Source organism: Mustela erminea, chromosome 6 (genome assembly GCF_009829155.1).
Source record: "Mustela erminea isolate mMusErm1 chromosome 6, mMusErm1.Pri, whole genome shotgun sequence".
NCBI lineage: Eukaryota > Metazoa > Chordata > Mammalia > Carnivora > Mustelidae > Mustela > Mustela erminea.
Genome location: NC_045619.1, coordinates 117,333,087 through 117,355,062, shown reverse-complemented (window position 1 = coordinate 117,355,062; position 21,976 = coordinate 117,333,087). Strand labels below are relative to the sequence as shown.

The window sequence follows — 21,976 nt, the reverse complement described above, 5'->3', positions numbered from 1 at the left end:
AGAATTGCAGAAGCTATGCCACATTTTTGCAGTGGAAGAGTCACTGTTGTAAAGAGGTTAGTTACCTCCAAATGGATTGATAATGTATTTAATATAATTCCAGTCAAAGCTCCAGAAGGTTCTTCTGTGTTCCTGTATGTGTGTAAAATACCAAGTGGATGCTAAAATTAAAATGACAATGAAAAAGGGAAGGAAAATATAAGGTCTTCTTGACAAGTATCAATCAATGAGGTAGGAAGACTTACTCTACCAGGTATCAAAATTTTGGTGCTTTATAATAAGTCATGACAGTATGGTACCAGAGCAAGTATATAAAAATAGCTCAATGGAACAGGACAGAGTCCAGAAATAGACCATGGATACCCGAACACAATATACAACCAAGAGGGCAGCACAGTACTTAAGATGACATTATAAATAAATGGTGCCAAGGCAATAAGATAAAAAAATGAGTCTTAACCCTTACCCCACTCTATAAAGAAAAACTAATTCCAGATGGTTTCTAGATATTAATATAAAAGGCAAAACAGTAAAACTTTTAGAATACAACACAGCAGAGTATCTTCATGGCCTTGAGGTAGTGAAAGTTTTTTAAAAGGACACAAGAAGTACTAATTGTAAGCATTAAGACTGACAATGTAGACTACATTAAAATTAAGAACTTCTGTTCATCAAAAGACACCTTTAGGGGTGTGAAAAGACAAATCGCAGAAGCAAGAAACCTGCAACAAATGGAATTGTCAAGGGCTTGTGTCTGGAGTGTAAACACAGAACTCACAAAATTAAGACAGTAAACCAGAAGAAAAATGGGGAAAGACATCTTCAGGCACTTCACGAAAGGGAGCATCAAGAAGACTACTGAACACCCGAGAAAGTACTCAGTCTCATTAGTCATCAGGGAAATGCACACTAAATGAGACACCATTATGTGCCCCCCAGAATGGTTATAAATAAAAGTAAAAATATTGATAATATAAGTATGGGTAAGGATGTGGAGCAACGGGGATTCTGTTGGTTGGAGCGAAAACTGATACAACCACTTTGTAAAAGTATTGGCCACATCAACTAACATTCAGTAATACATGAACTCTAGCAATGTGCTCTTCCACTCCTAGCTAGGTATGTACCCACAGAAAGGAAGGCAGAGTCCAGCAAAGAGAGATACGCACAAGAATGTCAGAACAACCTTAATTATACCGGCCCAAACTGAAAATAATCCAACTACTTATCAACTGTAGCATGGATAAATTCATTGAGCTCTACCCTTAAAAGTTTGGTGCACTTTCCATCCATGATATGCTTTAATAAAAAAAATCTTTAAATATATTGGTGGAAATTATATAACATCCAAAAATATATTTTGAACACCATCACTTTCCCATATGAGAACAGAACCATGGTTGGCCTCACTCAGTTCATGTTTCAGAACGTAGCTTACCTGAGCCCGAAGAACGGTCATGGTTTCCAGGTCCTCCTCCTGCTTGGCGATGGTCTGCTTCATCTCGTCCATCTGAAGCTGCTTGGAAGCCAAGGCCTTCTCTGCCACTTCCAGCTTTTCACTTAGTTCTTGAAGTACCACCTTATCCACTTTTTCAGACTAAAAGAGACAAGATTATTCTAGAAATGACTGTGAAATAATTTAACCTATTTTTTAAAAAAGATTTATTTATTTAGGGGCACCTGGGTGGCTCAGTAGGTTAAGCCTCTCCTTCAGCTCAGGTCATCATGATCTCAGGGTCCTGGGATTGAGCCCCACATCGGGCTCTCTGCTCAGCAGGGAGCCTGTTCTCCCTCTCTCTCTGCCTGCCTCTCTTCCTGCTTGTAATCTCTCTCTCTTTCTCTGTCAAATAAATAAATAAAATCTTTAAAAAAAAGATTAATTTATTTAAGTGGAGAGTGTACATGAACAGGGGTGGGGAGAGGCAGAGGGACAGAGAGAGTCTCAAGCAGCCTCCTCACTGAGCATGGATCCTAACGTGAGGCTTGGTCTCATGACCCTGAGATCACAACCTGAGCCAAAATCAAGAGACGGTTGCCTAACCAATGATGCCCCCCAGGCACCTCTAATTCAAGCTATTTTAGTAAGACATTAAATGAAGTTTTACTTTTTTAAATGCCTGGCTCTAAACTGTTCTGTTAATTAGCAATGATAACTTACTCAGAAAGTTGTACTCATTTAACTTAGAAGAAACACTTAAAGAAGGGAAACGATGACAAACCCTGATCTCAGTGAGGCTGTAACTTGCTGATACTGTTACTTTCCCCACTGATGTTACTCTTAAATGGCGAAGTCAGTAGAAAAACAGAAACATGTTTAAATTAAAAACTGATCACCTCACACCTGCCAGAATGACTAGTATCAAAACCAACCAACCAACCAAACAAAACCCAACAAGTGTTGGCGAGGATGTGGAGAAAAAGGGGAACCCCTGAGCACTGTTGGTGGGAATGCAAACTGGTGCAGCCACTCTGGAAACACTGTGGAGGTTCCTCAAAAAGTTAAAAATAGAACTACCATATGATCCAGTAATCCCACTCTCCAGTATTTATCCAGAGAAAATGAGAACACTAATTCAAAACGATATATCCATTCCTATGTTTACTAGAGCATTATTTACAATAGCTAAGATATGGAAGCAATCTAACTGCTCTTCAACAGATGAATAGATAAAGAAGATGCGATCTATATACGTACACACAGACACACACACGAGAATATTACTCAGACATAAAAAGACTGAAATCTTGCCATCTGTGACAATATGGATGGACCTAGAGGGTATTACGTAAAGTGAAGTAAGTCATAGAAATAGACAAATACTGTATGATTTCACTTATGTGGAATGTAAAAAACATTTGTTTTGTTAAGGAGAGAGACATAGGGGGATGAAGGAGATCAAGAGGTGCAAACTTGTAGTTTGTAGTTATAAAATAAATAAGTCAAGGGATGTACAGTACAGCACAGGAACACAGCTGGCCCTCAAACAATGCACGAGTTAGAGGCACTGAGCCCCTGCAGAGTCACAAATCCACATGTAACTTTTGACTCCCCAGAAACTTAACTAGTGACAGCCTATGGCTGACTGGAAGGCTTACCAAGAATTTAGTGGGCTAACATATATTTTGTATGTTATATGTATTATATACTGTGTTCTTACAATAAAGTAAGCTAAAAAAAAAAAGAAAATGTTATTTAAAAAGTCGTAAGGAAGAAAAAACACGTATACAGTTCTGTATTTTAAAAAATCTGCATATTAAGCAGACCTGTGCAAATCTTTTGTTCAAGGGTCAACTGTACAGTTAATACTATTGTAATAACTCTGTACAGTGACAGATGGTAGCTATAATTATGAATGTTTCATAAGGTATATAAATTTCAGATCACTATGTTGGACACTGAAAACTAATATGACATTGTGTGTCAACTCTACTCCAATTAAAAATAGGTAAGTATAGGGCGCCTGGGTGGCTCAGTGGGTTAAGCCGCTGCCTTCGGCTCAGGTCATGATCTCAGGGTCCTGGGATCGAGTCCCGCATCAGGCTCCCTGCTCGGCGGGGGGGCCTGCTTCCCTTCCTCTCTCTCTGCCTGCCTCTCTGCCTACTTGTGATCTCTCTCTGTCAAATAAATAAATAAAATCTTTTAAAAAAAAAAAAGGTAAGTATATAAATAATGAAAAAATTTTACTAGTCCTAGAGAGGAACAATATTTTTTTTAAAGATTTTATTTATTGATTGGACAAATACAGATCACAAGTAGACAGAGAGGAAGGCAGAGAAAGAGAGAGGAGGAAGCAGGCTCCTCGCTGAGCAGAGAACCCGATGTGGGGCTCGATCCCAGGACCCTGGAATCACGACCCGAGCCAAAGGCAGAGGCCCCAACCCACTGAGCCTCCCAGGCGCCCCAGGAAGAATATTTTATTAAAAAAAATATGTAGTGTCTGGGTGGCTCAGTCAGTTAAGCATCTGACTCTTGGTTTTGGCTCAGTTCCTGATCTCATGGTTGAGGGATCTAGCCCTGTGTCCTCGGCTTTGTACTCAGCAGGGAGTCTGTTTGAAAGATTCTCTCCCTCTGACCCTCCCCTGAAAGATTCTCTCTCTCTAAAAATAAATAAAACTTAAAAAAAAAAAAGGAAAACAAAGAGTCCATTTACAAGCATATAAACTCAAAGATCCCTTCTAATTCAAAGCATTCATGATCTTTACTCATTTATCCCAGCTTTATCCAAGTAAAACTGACAAATTAAATTATAAGATATTTAAAGTGAACAATGTAATAATTTGATATGCATATACAGTGTGAGAGAGTTCCCCCCACCAGGTTAACAGGCACATCTATCACCTCACACATCTTCCCATTTTTAAACTGCCACTCCTTGCTGGTGTTATACTAATATAAGTTGCAGTCCAGTGAGTCCAGGGTCTCAAGGTCACTGGCAGCAGCAAGCTAGCCCTGTAACAGCTCCCTGGAGACAACCCCTCCAGTGGCCACCCATAGTCTCACTGTGCTCTGGTCACGTGGGAACCCATGCTGGTAGCTCTCCTATGAACCCACTCACTGTTAGAAATGCTAAAAGCTGTAACATCTGGGCAGCTCAGTTGGTTAAGTGTCCAACTCTTGGTTTCGGCTCAGGTCATGATCTCGGGGTCCTGGGATAGAGCCCGGAGTCAGGCTCCATGCTCATCAGGAGTCTGCTTGAGATTCTCTCTCCCTCTCCCTCTGCCCCGCCCCACCATACCCCTCCGCACTCTCTCCCCCCCTCTCAATAACTAAATAAATAAATCTTTAAAGATTTTATTTATTTATTTGACAGAGAGAGATCACAGTAGACAGAGAGGCAGGCAGAGAGAGAGAGAGGGAAGCAGGCTCCCTGCCGAGCAGAGAGCCCGATGCGGGACTCGATCCCAGGACCCTGAGATCATGACCTGAGCCGAAGGCAGCGGCTTAACCCACTGAGCCACCCAGGCGCCCTAAATAAATCTTTAAAAAAAGCACATTATACACTGGGGGGAACCTCAGAAGCTATATACACTTAGACATAAGAAATCAATTATAAACCGAAGAACCACCTTTGAAACCAGAGTCAGTTAAGGATTAGCACAACATTTTGCATATAAAAATGTTTATAGTTTCTGTTCCTTATGAGGCTATGAAAGTCATTTTTTTCTACGAGTACCTCTTTCCTTTTCAGTTCCTCCAGTGTTTTCAATGAATTATTGTATTCTTGAAGAAGTTTGTTATGGGTCAACTGAAGAGTGGCTAACTTGGACCTGTTTAAAAAAAATAAGAAATAGAATTTGGGGAGAAAATATAAAAACTTAGTCTTACTTTCCCACCTTCTTCTGAAAACTTGACTAGTAAAACCTTCTCTCCTACCTTTCCCATTCCACTACCTGCTAGCCTTTTTTTACTCTCAAAGAAAACAGTCTTTCAAAAAAAAAAAAAATCAACACTGGGGCACCTGGGTGGCTCAGTGGGTTAAGCCTCTGCCTTCAGCTCAGGTCATGATCCCAGAGTCCTGGGATCGAGCCCCGCAAGGGGTTCTCTGCTCCGCCGGGAACCTGCTTCCCCCTCTGTCTCTGCCTGCCTCTCTGCCTACTTGTGACCTCTGCCTGTAAATAAATAAATAAAATCTTTTAAAAAAATCAACATAGATTACAAGTAACTTAGTAATTTTGTTATAATAGAACAAAGTTTATCTCTTCAAAGAAGTCTCCTGGTACCCCTTCAAATACATAAAAGAGAATAAATACAAATACATAAATACAAATACATAAAAGAGATACATAAAAGAGAAAAATTTTAAACTTATTCTAAATCCTAATTCCAATCTTATGGAAGTGCTCTTCTACCTTCTTGCAGCAAGTGGTCATTCAGCTAGGGCATACTCACTTTTCCTCTTCGGTTTTAGCTTGCTCCATTTTGATTTCTGATTTCATGCTTTCCACTTGTAGCTCCAACTTTTTGTTGTTATAAACAAGCTCTTGCTTTTCATTCAGGTCTGAAGGGATTGCAGAATTTTTCCTTTCAAGGGACTGACATCTAGGAAAGATCATGAGGATAAACAATGATCCTTCATTTCTCAGCGGCTTTTAAATCAAACCCAAGATTATGTAGCAAACACAAAGAAATTTAGGATTGACATTTTCAAGGATTTAATGGTGCAAAAAAATATTTTATACTCCTTGCTTCTTTACTAGAAGCAAATAATATTTCTAAACCCACATGACTAAACGTTAAAAAAATACAGACCTTTTTTTGGAAAAGAAATTTACATATTCCTGAACCCTTATGCCTAACGTTAAAAAAAAGGTACAGATCTAAGGTCAAAGAAGCTATGGAATAATGGCCTTAAGTAGACATGCCAGTATATTTTTGTTCTTCAACACAGACCAAAGTAGTAATTGGCTAAAGGTGCTTTTCATAGAGTGATACATGGATATCTTCAGTATTTTGAGAAGTGTGGGTTCTGTCAAAATGCACAAAGAATATGTCCAAAGATTCAATAAGGGAAAAGGAAGTGTCTTAAGGTCTCTTAAAGATCAGAAAGAGAATTTCGATATAATCATAGGAAACATGAACCACAGTTTCCTAATAGCAAGGCATTAACACCAAGCATGGTAAACCTCTCAATATGTTACAAGGTAGGGATAATGACACAGATTTTACAAATGATAAAACTAGGGCTCAGAGAGGTTAAATAAATAACTTGCTCAAGGTAATACCACAAATAAATTCTAGATCCATGTTTCAACTAAGCCTGTTTGTCCAAAGTCCTTAGCTTTAGCTGTTATGCTCTGCTGATTTACCATAAGATGGTAGAGCCTTGGTAGGCATAACTCTAAGGCAACACACGCTCATATACTGAACTGGATTTATGTTTGCCAACTAATCCAAAAGAACAACATCAACTTAGCTTTTTAAGATTTGGGGTAATTTGCTACATTAAGAAAAATAAACGCAAGTTCTGAATTTAAATATTAGCCTTCATAATTGATTAAAAATGAATTCTTTTTCCTCAAGAAATCTCCCTGAAGTTCTTCTTTCTCTTTGCAGCTTCATTTATGTTTGCTTACATCAATATTGTCAGCTCAGGTAAGTCACAGGAAATCTGGCTTACTGTTTTTTTTTTAATAGGTCATCCCATAGGCTATAGCATGTGTAACCAACATCCTGGAGCAGCGGAATCAGATTTCCCTGGACCCCATTCCCCCACATTACAAGTATTTCATATTTATAAATGAACCTGTTTGTTAATCTAGACATTAGTGTTTTCTGAATTCATATTTTAATTAGGTTTCTATTTTATTTTTAGTAGCACAGTAATGAAACTATGTTTTTACATAATAATATATTTTGTAAAAATGTCCATTTTCTGAAGAAAATAGAATTCATCTCTCATTCTTACTTCTCTTGAAGTCTCTTCTTCATTAGCTCAGCCTCACTGAGTTTCGTATGAGCCTCTTGAAGCTCCTTAAATAGAGTCGTCACCTGAAGGTTCAATGTCTCCACTTCACTTCCAACCTGTCATTCAGGAAATCCCAAACACGCACATGTGATTCGGATCCAGACTAAATGAACCTTTTTGTGAGAAAACTGTGTGAACTATCATTGTCCAACTAAGACTGGTAAATCGATTACAATTTTGACAATTAATGTCGCAAATATCTTCCATGAAAAGAAATGTTTTAGCTACAGCTCTGTTTCCTTATATGTCTACATTTACTAATCATATACATTTTATGTTTCATAATATGTAATTTACAAACATATGAAAATATTCATATATAAAACTGTTTTTCTTACATAACTGATCAATTTGTATGCATTGTGATAATGACTTCATCATAATTTTTTTTTTTTCCTATAGACATGTGTGAAGTTTATTTAAAGGGTAGAAGAATTGTCTCCTTTTTGATTCTGGCAATACAAGAACATCCCCTCTTAAGACTTGTAGGAGTGAAAATTCACACAAACACTCCCAGACGTTAAGGTTCTAGGTTTTGCTAGTTTCTGCTCACCCTCTGTCAGACCTCAGTTAATCCTGTTCATGGTTCAGGGGATCAGAGAGCACAGCAGAGTCAAAGCAAAATCTAATTTACCCAGAGAGCAGCTTATGCTCATAGTCCTTGGCTGATTTATGTTTCTAGTTTACTCCACTCTTTTCACTGAACCGAGTTTTTCCTGGCAGCTCCAGAATGGCTGTCAGTGAGCTTTATGGTGCCTTGGAAATCTCAGTACTCTTCTACTACCAGTTGTCAAATTGGCTTTAGTCCACAACACACTATGACTCCCGGGTTGTCTCTTCATCTCAGTGTTTTCAGTGTTCTCCAGTCTCTTGAAGTAGGAAACTCAGCCCAGAGCATGGAATACAGTAGACACTCAACATGTATTTGTTGAATAAGTGAATTGGCTACAGTGAGCATCTTACAGAAATGTCTTTCATGTGGACGACTACAGCTCTTACAACTTCCTGCCTTCATCCACCCTCCCTAAGCTTAAGACTGAGTGACAGGCTCTAGGGCACAGCTCGGTGCCACAGAACACTGGCTACAGAAACATGAACCTTTACATTCAAACTATTCCATTCAAACCAGTAGTAGGGGAGAACCGAGATCTTTCAATTTTATCCCAAGTTTCTGGGTCATATTCTCAAATAATCTCACTATAAAGTGGGCAAAATTCCTTCTCCACTAGAGGGCCTGTTCACTCACAAAGTTAGGAGCGAAAATCAGCCAAGAAGGGATAGAGCCTGGGTGGTTCAGTAGATTGGACATCTGACTCTTGATTTTGGCTGGGGTCCTGATCCCAGGGTCATGAGATGGGAACCCTGTGCCGGGCTCTGCCCTCCACTGGCAGTCTGCTTTGGATTCTCTTTCTCCCTCTCTCTCTGCCTCTCCCCTCACTCATGTATACTCTCGCTCTCTAAAATAAATAAATCTACCTTAAAAAAAAAAAAAAGGAAGAAGATACAGAGGTGTGATTCCCTAGAATCACTGGGATAGGAGCACATATCACTATAATTTACTAAGGATGAAATTTGAATCAGGTCAAGGAAATATGAGAGAAATAGAATATAATATATCCAACATTATGATTATTTCTATTTCTAAATCTAATGACACAGCACAAGACGCGACTTCAGATATGACTCTTAGGTACATCAGGGGTGTGACAGCAGCCTTAGAACCCAAGTACCTACAGTTTCGAGGCCTTTTTCCTCTTCTTTCTCTTTTTCTGTGCTTCTCTCTGTCTGGGTCTCAATGTCAGAATGATCACTGGCTTTCTTTTCAAAATATGAAACTCTGAAAAATATAGAAAATGGAAAATTTACTTTGTTTTTGGCTTCAACAGGAACAGCAATTGCAGAAGCCCCAAAACCAACATTGTCTGAAATCTGGATGGAAGATCAGGGATTTCAAAATCTCTCTGTATTTGCTATATTATATATTAACCTTTTGGGGTTTAGCTCTCATTCTAAAATTGGCTAGATGTGATTTAAGGGATGAATTCATGTAGAGATAAAAGATGGGCATAAATCACACCAAATACTTACAAAAACTGTCTCTTTCCATGTACAGTAATACACACAAATATCTTAAAAATCTGTGTCTTTGTTGTACATACATGTGTGTGTGTGTTACATGAGTATGCATCCATTTATAAAGATCCAGCAGAGAAAGGAAGCCTTTTTGGACCCATCTAAGTTCACAAGTCCTTAAAAACAAACAAATGTACCAAAATTCTTACAGTGAATCATAACCACACAAAAGCCAGCCCAAGGCAAATGAAACAAGAAGAGATTTCTCGTTAAGGACAGTGAACTGAACAAAGAGATTTCTCGTTAACGACAGTGAACTGAATATATGCACATAATTTTTTTTGCCACTCTGTACTCCACCAAAATGACTTTTAAAAAGCTATCTACATACAAGAACAAAGAGAAAGGGAGAGGAAATAACAGCAAGAAGATTTGGGGAGTATGACTATGATTGGGAACTGACTTGGAAGCCTAGTAAGGCTGGGTCTGAAGTCAACATTAGGGAAAGCCAAACTTAACCTAATTGACACTGTGGGAAGTAGAAGGATCAGGAGTCAGTGACACCAGGTACCTCTGGATGTGGGGATAAAGGTGGGGCCTGTTTAAGAGGGACTGGAAGTGATGTCTGGGTGGCTCATCAGTTGGGCATCAACTCTTGATCTCATCAGGGTCATGAATTCTGCTCCATGTTGGGCTCCAACCTGGGTGTGGAGTCTACTTTAAAAAAAAAAAAGAGGGTCTAGAATATCACAAAATAAGGGCTTTCTGGGTTCAGACATTAGTCAGAAATGAGACATGGGTTCTTCTATAAGAAGAACTTACACACAGAACATTAGGACCCTCAGCCCCCTCATTTACTCATCTCAAGAACCTCCACATTTGAGAAATGCCCTCCAGGCAGGAGGCTGGAAGAGTATCCTCTGGAGTATGTAACCAGGATAAGGGAGAAGATTGAAAGTTTCTGACACAGCACTTCCCCAAGGAAACCTCCAAGCCAGATCTCTCTAGATGTGCACTGAGAGCTTCAATCAGCTTCTGATACCCTGTAATCCTGCTAAATCTAATCAAACAGCCAAGATTACTAGACATTTAAGGAAAATCTTAATAAGAAACAGAAAAAAGTAACTTACTGAAAACAGAATATCCCAGCAGGGAAATAAATGTCAAAAATATCATTAAGATTTTTAGAGAGATGAGGAAACATTACAACCACCAAAAAAAAATGGAACACAATAAAAAGTTACTACTCAAAGGTTCTCCAAAAAAAACTTCTCCTCCACAAAAAAAGGGAAGATGAAAGCTGATCAAATTTATCAGAAAGGAGAAAAAGGGAGAGACAGAGAAAAGGAACAAGGAGTTAAGAAAATTAGAGGAGGGGCGCCTGTGTGGCTCAGTGGGTTAAAGCCTCTGTCTTCAGCTCAGGTCATGATCCCAGAGTCCTGGGATTGAGCCCCACATCAGGCTCTCTGCTCCGCCTGCCTCTCTCTCTGCTTGTGATCTCTGTCAAATAAATAAATAAAATCTTTAAAAAAAAAGAAAAAGAAAATTAGAGGAGAGGAGATCCAATTAAAAAAATAGTAATGCTATAAAGAGAGAACAAAGACAATTGAGGGTAAGAGATCATCACTAAATTAATTCAAGATCATCTCTCAAGAACTGAAGGACATGAGTTTGCAGAATGAAAGATCCTAAGAGTGTCCAGGACAGATGAAAAACAGGCTCACACCAAAGTATGTGAGAAGTCCCCAAAGATGAGGAGCCAGAATGGCAGAGGGTCTTTTTAGCATTAACACCAGAAGCTAGGACACAATGAAGCAAAGCTTTTGAAATGTGGAGGGGAAATTATATCTGATAACAGAATTCTATACCTAGCCCAACTATCCATGAAGTATAAAGGCAGAAGGAGAGATTTTTACATATGCAGGTCTGAGGAAATATACTGCCCATATATTCTTTTTTAGTCAGTTAGTGGAAATGTGGTAAGCTTTGTTTGAGAAAAACAATAACAACATTTAAAAAGAGTAGAAAAGGTGTTGGATTCAGGAAGCAAGTGATGGAACACAGGAGAGCTGAAGGAATTCCTCAGGCTGAAGGCAAAGGGAGACACCATGAGACAGGACCTAGAAAGCAAGTATTCTCCAGAGAGAATATGACTAGACTACTAACATGTCTGAATGCATCTGAGAGAGTTCTGCACTGAAGAAGAGTATGGGGAAACTAAGCAAATTTTAAAGATGTAATTATGCACAGAAGTAAGAAAAAAAAAGTTGTATAAAAAAAGGAAAGGTGTTCAAGGCACAGAGCAGAGCTCAACTGAGTACTCCCTGGGTGCGCCTAATAACGTAAAATGCCGAGTAGTTACCTAACTAAATTTCAGTATAGCCAATTTCGGAGGTGGGGCAGGTAAGTCAGGTCCACAAGCATCTGTGTGTGCAACGGGAGGTCAGTAGATTGTGTTCACAATAGGGGGACAACTCAGTAGCAATTTAAGCCTGGTGCATGGAGGGAAATATCAAAATGGTCACAACGTCACAAATTGCCAAACCTAACTAGTGAACAGACACTATTTTGGGCTAAGCCAGATAAATGGGGTAAGAGCCAGCTGGTGTGGAGTTGATGGATGGGCCTTTTTCAAGCCACTCATGTATGACCCAGGGCTCTACTTTTGAATAATCATTTATCTTACTTTTCTAGGGCAAATTTTCATCTTGGAGTGACCTTCCCTGCAACTTCTTGACTCTCTTGGGCCACAATTCCTACACTCCCCCCAACTTTTTTTTTTTTAAGATTTTATTTATTTGATAGACTGAGATCACAAGTAGGCAGAGTGGCAGGCAGAGAGAGAGGAGGAAGCAGGATCCCTGCTGAGCAGAGAGCCCGATGCGGGGCTCGATCCCAGGACCCTGGGATCATGACCCAAGCTGAAGGCAGAGGCTTAACCCACTGAGCCACCCAGGCGCCCCCACTTTCCCCTTTTTTACTTGCTGTCAGTTTAAATTTGTTTAGAAAGTACAAATCACATGAAATATGAATCCTGGAAAACAATGAGGGAAATAAAAAGACAAATCTACAGTCCCCTTGCCCCACAAATCTCCTAAGAGTTTTCAGAATAAATTTCATGCTGTCTGTATCCCTATTTGATTAATGAAAACAGTTGAAGATTCACTTGTTTGAGAAAGAGACATGTTAGGTCTTGGGATGTGTTTTCATCATATCCTATACAGCATGTACAAGCAAGGCTATCCAGATATCAGGGATTTTATTTCTTGGTTTTCAGTTCTGCCATAGTGAGGGGGAAATCATCATCCTGATACCCACCCAGAGAGCACGGGTCTTTTGACTTACCCGTTGTTAAATACTGAGAGAGGGCTGGCTCAGAGAATGGAGATTTAATGCTATTGAGAAAGCAACCCTTTCTAGGTGCTCAAGGTGGGAGACTAAACACAGCCATCTCAAAGGCATGCCTGACTTCCTAGGGCCATCGGAAGAACTACTGCTACAGGGAGAAGGCTGTGATTATTCTGAAAGCATATATCATATGAATGATGAGGAGGTATAATTAGTAAATTCCTAAGTTGACACTTTCATCATGAAAGCTAATCATGTTGTCTAAGTACAGATGAATTACTGGCTCAACCTGACTTCTGAGAATGATGTGCAGAACACAGGAGGGGTAAAAGTGTCTACGAAATAAAAACATGCTGCTTGTTCATGGCTCCTAAAGGTCTCCTTCAAAGGGTAACATTTTTCCCTTTAAAAATAGCTTGGTAACTAAGGTGTAAAAAGAGTGCTTTTATTTATCTATCTATGCATTATTACTATGTTTTAGGATTTGCTGAAAAGACAGGACAAATATTTTGCTCCATTAGAATACATGCTACTAGTCTCCTAGAAGTCAACCCTTGAAATTTTCTAAGGGACAACAAGAGGATATGGTGTAAACATATAGGATTCAGAGCCAACGTGCCCTCCACACCTTTTGAAATGCGCTGATCATGAAATCAGTCATTGGACCAAAGCCGATGTGTCTTCCAGGTTAACATCATCTGAATAAGGAACTTATGTTTCATATTTGACAAAAGATCTTTCTATAGTTGAAAATTAAAATTGTTTCAGGAGCACCTAGATGGTGCAGTTGGTTAAGCATCCTACTCTTGGTTTCAGCTCAGGTCCTGATCTCAGGATTGTGAGACTGAGCCCTGCCCTGGGCTCCACACTCAGGGTAGAGTCTGCTTGAGACTCTGTCTCTTGCTCTCCCTTAGCCCCTCCCGCCTCCCTCTCTAAAATAAATAAATCTTAAGGTGTAAACTGCTTCAGTTAGAAAGTACTTCTCACAGTGCTATAATTTTAAGATTAATAAGCCATTTATAATGTCTGAGAGAATCAATGATGTCATAGTATATTTACGATTAAATGCTGCAATTGCTGGAGCCTTAAAACTATTGCATAAACTCTCCCATATCCTACATAGTTTAGCACTTTGCATTTCTTTTTTCTTTTTTTTTTTTTAAAGATTTTATTTATTTATTTGACAGACAGAGATCACAAGTAGGCAGAGAGGCAGGCAGAGAGTGAGAGAGGGAAGCAGGCTCCCCGCTGAGCAGAGATCCCGATGCGGGACTCGATCCCAGGACCCCGAGATCATGACCTGAGCCGAAGGCAGCGGCTTAACCCACTGAGCCACCCAGGCGCCCGAGCACTTTGCATTTCTTAAAAGTGCATTTGCACATAGAAATTCATTGACTTCACAACTCTACAGTGTATGAATTTTATCCCAAAGTGGGTGTGTGTGTGTGTTCTCATATATACCATATTCTATGAGGCCAGTATTTCCCTTACACCAAAACCAGACAAAGACATTACAAGGAAAGAAAACTATGGACTGATACAACTTATGAATAAAGATGTAAAAATCCTTAACAAAATTTTAATAACCTAAACTAGCAACATATAGAAAGGATTATACATCCGAGTGGATTTACCCAGGAATGAAAGGTTGGTTTAACACATGAAAATCAATCACTACAATATATCATATTAACAGAAGTTTAAAAAAAACATTAGTTGTGCCCATGGACATGGAAACAGCATTTCACAAAATTCAAAACTCTTCATGATAAAAAGTACAACAAACTAGAAATAGAAGGGAGCTTCTCAACCTGATAAAAGCATCTATGAAAACTTGCAACTAACATCATACTTGATGGTGAAAGGTTGAAGGCCTTCCCCCCAAAACAAGCATGACTGCTTTCTCCACTTTACTTAACATGTGCTAGAGAGTCTAGCCAGGGAAGTCACGCAAGAAAAAGAAATACAAGGTACCCTTGCTGGTAAGAAAGAAAGAACACTATTCCTTTGCATAGGACATGATCTTGTATAAAGAAAATCCCAAGGAATCCACTAAAAAACTATTAGTGCTAATACATGAGTTCTAGCAAGGTTTCAGGATACAAGATCAATGTACAATATACAATATACAAAAAAGTCAGTGGTATTTCTACACACTAGCAAAGAAATTTTTTAAAAATTTAAAAAGAAATTTAAAAAACAATTTCATGTATAAGAGGATTAAAAAGACTAGAAATCATAGTAACAAATTTTGAAAACTAGTTTAAGACCTGTATACCAAAAATGACAAAACATCATTGAAATACATTACAGATGACCTAATGAAATTACGGGTTATCCTTCACGGATCAGAAGATTTAATATTGTTGAGATGGCAATGCTCCCCAAACCAAACTCCAGATTCAATGCAATCCCTAACAAAATCCCAGCTGACTTTCTTTTTTTTTTTTTTTAACCAGAAATTAACCAATTTATCCTAAGATTTATACAGAAAAGCAAGAAGCCAGGACAGCCAAAATAATCTTTCAATTTAAGAACCTACACTTCCTGATTTCAAAATTTAACTGTAGGGGCGCCTCATGGCTCAGTGGGTTAAAGCCTCTGCCTTCTGCTCAGGTCATGATCCCAGGGTCCTGGGATCGAGCCCTGCATCGGGCTCTCTGCTCAGTGGGGAGCCTGCTTCCTCCTCTCTCTCTCTCTCCTGTCTCTCTGCCTACTTGTGATCTCTGTCTGTTAAATAAATAAATAAAACCTTTAAGAAAAAAAAATTAACTGTAGTAATCAAGACAGTGTAGCATATGCAAGGGATAAGCATATAGATCGAAGGAATAAAATTGAAGGTTTAGAAATTAATCTTTACATACATGGCTAACTGATTTATACCAAGGGTGCCAAGGCAGTTTACTGACGGACAGAAGGGTCTTTCAACAAACGGTGTTAGGGTGACTGGATATCCACACACAAAAGAAAGAAGTTGGACCCTGATCTCACATCATATACCCAAATGAACTCAAAATGGATCAGAGACCTGACTGTAAGAGCTAAAACTATAAAGCTCTTAGAAGAAAACATAGGAGTGAATCTTTGTGACCCTGGGTTAGTCAGTGGTTCATTAGACACAACATCAGAAGCACAAATGACAAAAGAAAAAGAGATAAAGTGGACTACATCAAAATTAAAAAAAAAAAAAGTTGTGCTACAGGAGGTAAAGAGGTAATTCACAGAATGGGAGAAAATATTTGCAAATCATATACCCTCAAAAAGGATTTGCATCTAAAATATATAATGAACTCTTAGGACTCAGCAATAAAAAGGCAATCCATTTTTTTTAAATGGGCAAAGGATTTCAATAGATATTTTCCAAGATGATATACAAATGATCAACATGAAAAGATGCTCAACATTATCAGTCATTAGGAAAATGACATCAAAATCACAATGAGACACCACTTTACATCCACGAGGATGGCTGTCATCAAGAAGGCAGATGATTACACGTGTGAAGGAGGACATGGAGAAAAGCAGAACCCTCAAACGTAAAATGGCACAGCTACTGTAGGAAACAGGTCGGTAGCTGCTCAAACCATTCAACACAGAGATGCCAACAGCCCAGCGATCCCACTCCTGCGTATATACCCCCAAAGGGTTAAAAAAATACGTCCACACAAAAAGTGCAAGAATGTTTACAGCAAACGTTATTCACAATAGATAAAAAGTGGGAACCAAAATGTTCACCAACTGTTGAATAAGCAAAATACTGACTAGTCACACAATGGACTATTATTTGGCAACAAAAAGGAAATGAAGAACTGATTTGTGCTACAACGTGGGTGACCTCTGAAAACATGATGCTAAATAAAGTCAATCAACCACAAAAGACCACATGTCATATGGTTCCATTTGGATGAAATGTCCAGAATAGGCAAATCTGTGGAGACAGAGAACAGACTGCTGGGAGGAATGAGGGATCAGTGTTAACAGGTACTGGGTTTCTTACTTGGGGAAAAAAATGTTGCAAAATTATAATGTGGTCATGGCCACATAACTGGGAATATTCTTTTTTTTTTTTTTTTAAAGACACATTTATTCAGTGTCATGATCAGACTATTACATTTAGCAATCAACAGCATGGGTGCAAAAAAAAAAAAATCTACATTAAAACCCCTTGTTGGAATGCTTTACACTTTCCACAGAACAGAAACTAAAATAACCTGTTATACAATTAGTCACAAATACAGTCCTCGAGTTTTTTTGCCCGTACACATGAGTATTGTCTAAAACATGCCTTCTTTGTAGCAGCTAGGCCCTGCCACCACTGTGCTTGGCTGAGTTCACAAATCTGTTGTAACCTGTAGCTTCCCTGTCACTTCTCTGGCTCTCCTCTCCTGCTAAGCTTTGTTTCCTGGCAGTAATTAAAACCTTCTGCCACTGCCATAGCTGCTGCTGCTGCTGGAACCACCATAGCCACCTTGGTTTCGTGGTTTGGTGAAGTATTGGCCTCCACCACCATAAGGGCCAGAGCTTCTGCCTCCAAAATTGCCTCCTTTCATGGGTCCAAAATTTGAGGATTGATTGTTGTATTGCCAAAATCATTATAGCTTCCGCCACCTCCAAAGTTGCTTCCATCATTACCAAATCCGGTATAGCCATCCCCACTGCCACCATAGCCACCACCACCTCGACTGCCACCAAAGCCACCTCGACCACTGAAGTTTCCTCCGTGACCAAAGTTGTCATTCCCACCAAAACCACCTCCACAACCACCACCAAAGTTTCCAGAACCACTTCGACCTCTTTGGCGGGATGATGCACTAGCCATCTCTTGCTTAGAGAGCGCTTTCCTTACTTCACAGTTGTGGCCATTCACAGTATGGTATTTTTGAATGACAATCTTGTCTACAGAATCATGGTCATCAAATGTTACAAAGCAAAACCCCTCTTTTTGCCACTGCCTCGGTCAGTCATGATCTCAATCACTTCGATTTTCCCATACTGTTCGAAATAATCTCTTAGATGATGTTCTTCAGTGTCTTCTTTAATGCCACCAACAAAAATCTTTTTCACACTTAAGTGGGCACCAGGTCTTTGAGAATCTTCTCTTGAGACAGCCCTCTTTGGTTCCACAACTCTTTCATCCACCTTGTGTGGCCTTGCATTCATGGCTGCATCCACCTCCTCCACAGTGGCATATGTGACAAACCCAAAGCCTCTGGAGCGCTTGGTGTTCCGATCTCTCATTACCACACAGTCTGTAAGTGTTCCCCATTGCTCAAAATGGCTCCTCAGACTCTCATCGGTTGTTTCAAAGCTCAGACCTCCAATGAAGAGCTTCCGCAGCTGTTCAGGCTCTTTGGGAGACTCTGACTTAGACATGACAGCGGTGGGAGGGGAGACTTTAACGATGCTTACTCGGCGGCGTACCCGGGCAGAAAGCATAACTGGGAATATTCTAAACTATACTGAAATGTATACCTTAAATGCCTGGATTATCTGGTGTCTTAATTTTATCTCCATAAAGCTGTTTAAAAAAAGCAATGTATGCATATTTCAAGTTACCTATTTCATACCTTTCTTTGGCTTCCTTGAGTGCAATTCCAAGCTTCTCCACCTTCTGGTTTTCCTCCCTTAGACAAAGCAGGAGCTGGCTCACAGTTAATTTCTCAAATTCCAAATAATTCCTGGCACTTTCTGTAGATTTGTTCCTGTACCAAGAACAGAATAAAGATTAAAAGGTTTTCATCAGAAAACACAAATGTCGAAGTGTCTAAGAAAGTAACTGAAACCATGTAAAGGAACTACTTTTTAGAATACTCTCCAAATAATTTTCATCTACAGACCAAACGCAGCTGGCCTGCAACCACCAGGTTCACACTCCTCCACACTGTCCAGGAAAGGGGTAGGGACTCTCAGGTAGCCTCGCCTTGCACTGTACACGCTCGCTTCCTCCAAATAGCCCATATGCCCACTATATCAGACCCCAGAACCCCCAGGAATGGTGGAGCAGAGGTGGCCCCAGTTTCCAGGGCCTGGCCTTCCTAGAGAACTAGCCTCAAAGAGGATCACAGTCATACAAAGTACATGAACACGTGTGCTGCCTGGCAATACCCAGATTGCTGACCTTTCTCCAACTTCATATTCTCAGGTCAAGAGAAGAAGGTACTTTTTGTTTTTGATTTCAAATAACTATAGCAGAGAAATGTAAGCACCACTGGTATGTGAAATATTTTCCTTGATTTCGAAATCTGATTATATCAACAAGCAGGATGATGACAAACAAGACCAGGACCACCGGTATGACAGCTACACTTCCCGGATGACTGCAATGATGCTCACATTCAAGTTCACACATTTCATACACAGCCGGGATTAAATCCCAGTTCCTGACTTTGAACTCCACACCCAGTTATCAATCTCTGACTCCTTAATATACCTTCAAATGAGGTAAGAAAACAGTTACTAAAACATAACTGTGCCTTGGAGTGTCTGGCCGGCTCAGTCAGAGGAGCGTGTGTCCCTTCATCTCAGGGTCGTGAGTTCAAGCCCCACGTTGGATGTAGAGATTACTTAAAAATAAAATCTTAAAAAACAAAAACAACCTATGGCTTAAAAGAGGAAGTAGCTTTAGCAGGTGGCTATAGCCGAAGAGGAAGTGGCTTGGAAATTTCAATCAGGGCCTTCTTCCTTCCCACCACTTCCAGGAAACTCTTTCGATATTAAAAACAGCAGGATGGGGGAAAGCTGAGGAACTGCTAAGCGAGGAAGCAACTTTCATTTATGCTGACAGCCCTGTTTAATGAAAGATTATCTATCACTTATTTTATACTTGATGCAAAGGCTTGGGAGCAAAACTGGGAAAAAAGAAACAGCCTGTTTTTCTAAGTACATTTGTCACATTATGGGAAAAAAGGTATTAAAAGCCCATGAGAGAAGAGATTCCTAGACGAATTTTCAAATAACTGTCTATTTCAAAGAGACTAACCCAGCAGTAATTTGCATCCAGGGGATGAGCCAACAGCCCATTCCAGGTGAGAGCTGTGAATGCCGAGCTCTTCTGTCATCTCTTCTGCCAAACCCCACCCCCCACCTCCACCACCATTTAAAATGTCTGCTTCCTAATGTCTACTTGGAATAGGTCACCTAGATATCTGCATCTTCTTTTTCTTCTTCTTTTTTTTTTTTTTAAGATTTTATTTATTTGACAGAGGGAACACAAACAGAGGGAGTGGGAGAGGGAGAAGCAGACTTCCCGTGGAGCGGGGAGCCCGATGCAGGGCTCAATCCCAGGACCCTGGGATCATGACCTGAGCCGAAGGCAGAGGCTTAACCCACTGAGCCACCCAGGTGCCCCTAGGTGTCTGCTTCTTAATGTCTATTTGGAACAGGTCAACTAGATGTCTGCTTCCTGATGTCTATTTGGAACAGGTCAGCTTGAGACTCCACAGGTAAGACATCTGGCCACGGGGTATGACAGCGTTTTAGAGCACTTACAGTCCTTACTGGAGATCACTCAGGATCAGTCGTCTGGGCTCATTCTGGGGAATGAACAGGGAAGACAAAATGATAACATCCCACTTTATTGAGCTGAACAGCCCAGGCCAGGGCAAAATGCACCAGTAAACAAATCAGCAAGCATGAGTCTTTTGATTAAGAACAAGTTTGTCTTCTCTTCTCATCTTATGGGAGATGAAACACCTCTAAATGGAGTGGTGAGGGTTGAGTTGGCCCACAGAGGGACCACACATTGTTTTTATTCTCTGCCAGCCTGGCTGCAACACTAAATCACATTCAAACCGGACATTCTTAAAAGGTCCTGGCATGGGGCGCCTGGGTGGCTGAGTCAGTTAAGCGGCTGCCATCTGCTCAGGTTAAGATCCCAGGGCCCTGGGATCCATCCCTGCATCAGGTTTCCTCCTTGGTGGGGAGTCTGGTTCCTCTCACTCTGCCTCTCCCCCTTCTTGCACTCTCTCTCAAATAAATAAATAAATTATTAACAACAACAAAAAAAGGGTCCTGGCATCAATTAATGAGAATCAACTTTCACAGCCCAAGATGCTTGACCTCCTAGCGGCGAGCTGCAAGTGACAAGACAGCCTGGTGGAGGGGCGGGGTAGGGGTTGTCCACTAGCCCTAGCCCTTGTCTACATACGTGTCAATGGAATCAGTTCTTGTTGGTCCAGGACTTGTCCTGATTTCTCTCACTGCCACATCTGCGTCTCCTTCCTGTAAAGGCAGAATTGAAAGGGCTTTACCATGATAATGTCCACAAGACAAATTTTTTATCAAAAGAGAAAAAGGCAGTAAGATCAAGAATGTTGATGGCCTGTAACCCAAGGAAGCTACCGACATTTAAATGTGAGATGTTTCAACGAGGTCACTGAAATGGAATGGGAATCTACCCTTCCCTTACTCTGCACATCCTGTCAGGATTATAAATATCTAGGCCCAGGTGTGAAGGTTCATGTCTCATCCAGAAGAGTCAACCTGACCCTGAACACATGAAAACTTATCTCCTCCCTCTCCTTGGCAGTTCGTTCCCTTCTTTCCCAAGTTAAGGTCACATGAAGCTAGCGATACCTCCATCCAGCTTCCCTGTACAGGCCTTTAAAATGCAAAATGTCGGGGCGCCTGGGTGGCTCAGTGGGCTAAGCCGCTGCCTTCGGCTCAGGTCATGATCTCGGGGTCCTGGGATCGAGTCCCGCATCGGGTTCTGTGCTGAGCAGGGAGCCTGCTTCCCTCTCTCTCTCTCTCTCTCTCTCTCTCTCTGCCTGCCTCTCCATCTACTTGTGATCTCTCTCTGTCAAATAAATAAATAAAATCTTAAAAAAAAATGCAAAATGTCAGAACCTGCTGAAGCAATGTTGAAAAATAGGCTGTTTTCTATGGGCAAAGCTCACAAAGCACAACATTGGCTCCTAGCGAAATCTGTATACATCATGGGCCACTTAAGCGTACAAGAAGTCCAAGACCAGTCACATGATAGGAAGGACATTAATATTCCAATGAGCTAGCAGGAAAGTCTTCCGAAAATGCATGAACGAAGATGGTTCGAAACAATTCTGATTGTGTACATTTTTCCTAAACCTTGGGCA

The 21,976-nt window shown here is 40.3% G+C and overlaps 1 protein-coding gene and 1 pseudogene across 5 annotated transcripts in view; both read right to left on the bottom strand.

Annotated features, from left to right (window-relative positions):
* The window catches only part of OPTN (optineurin), a 46,540-nt gene that overhangs the window by 8,960 nt on the left and 15,604 nt on the right, over positions 1 to 21,976 (bottom strand). For all 5 annotated transcript variants that reach the window (XM_032349423.1, XM_032349422.1, XM_032349421.1 and 2 more), the window contains 7 exons: positions 21,034 to 21,107; positions 18,455 to 18,589; positions 9,201 to 9,303; positions 7,407 to 7,522; positions 5,891 to 6,040; positions 5,175 to 5,268; positions 1,439 to 1,597 (listed from right to left, as the gene is read on the bottom strand). In XM_032349423.1, coding sequence (XP_032205314.1) covers positions 1,439 to 1,597; positions 5,175 to 5,268; positions 5,891 to 6,040; positions 7,407 to 7,522; positions 9,201 to 9,303; positions 18,455 to 18,589; positions 21,034 to 21,107 — 831 coding nt within the window. The remainder of the gene's footprint in view (positions 1 to 1,438; positions 1,598 to 5,174; positions 5,269 to 5,890; positions 6,041 to 7,406; positions 7,523 to 9,200; positions 9,304 to 18,454; positions 18,590 to 21,033; positions 21,108 to 21,976) is intronic.
* On the bottom strand, positions 17,107 to 18,426 carry LOC116594255 (annotated as a pseudogene).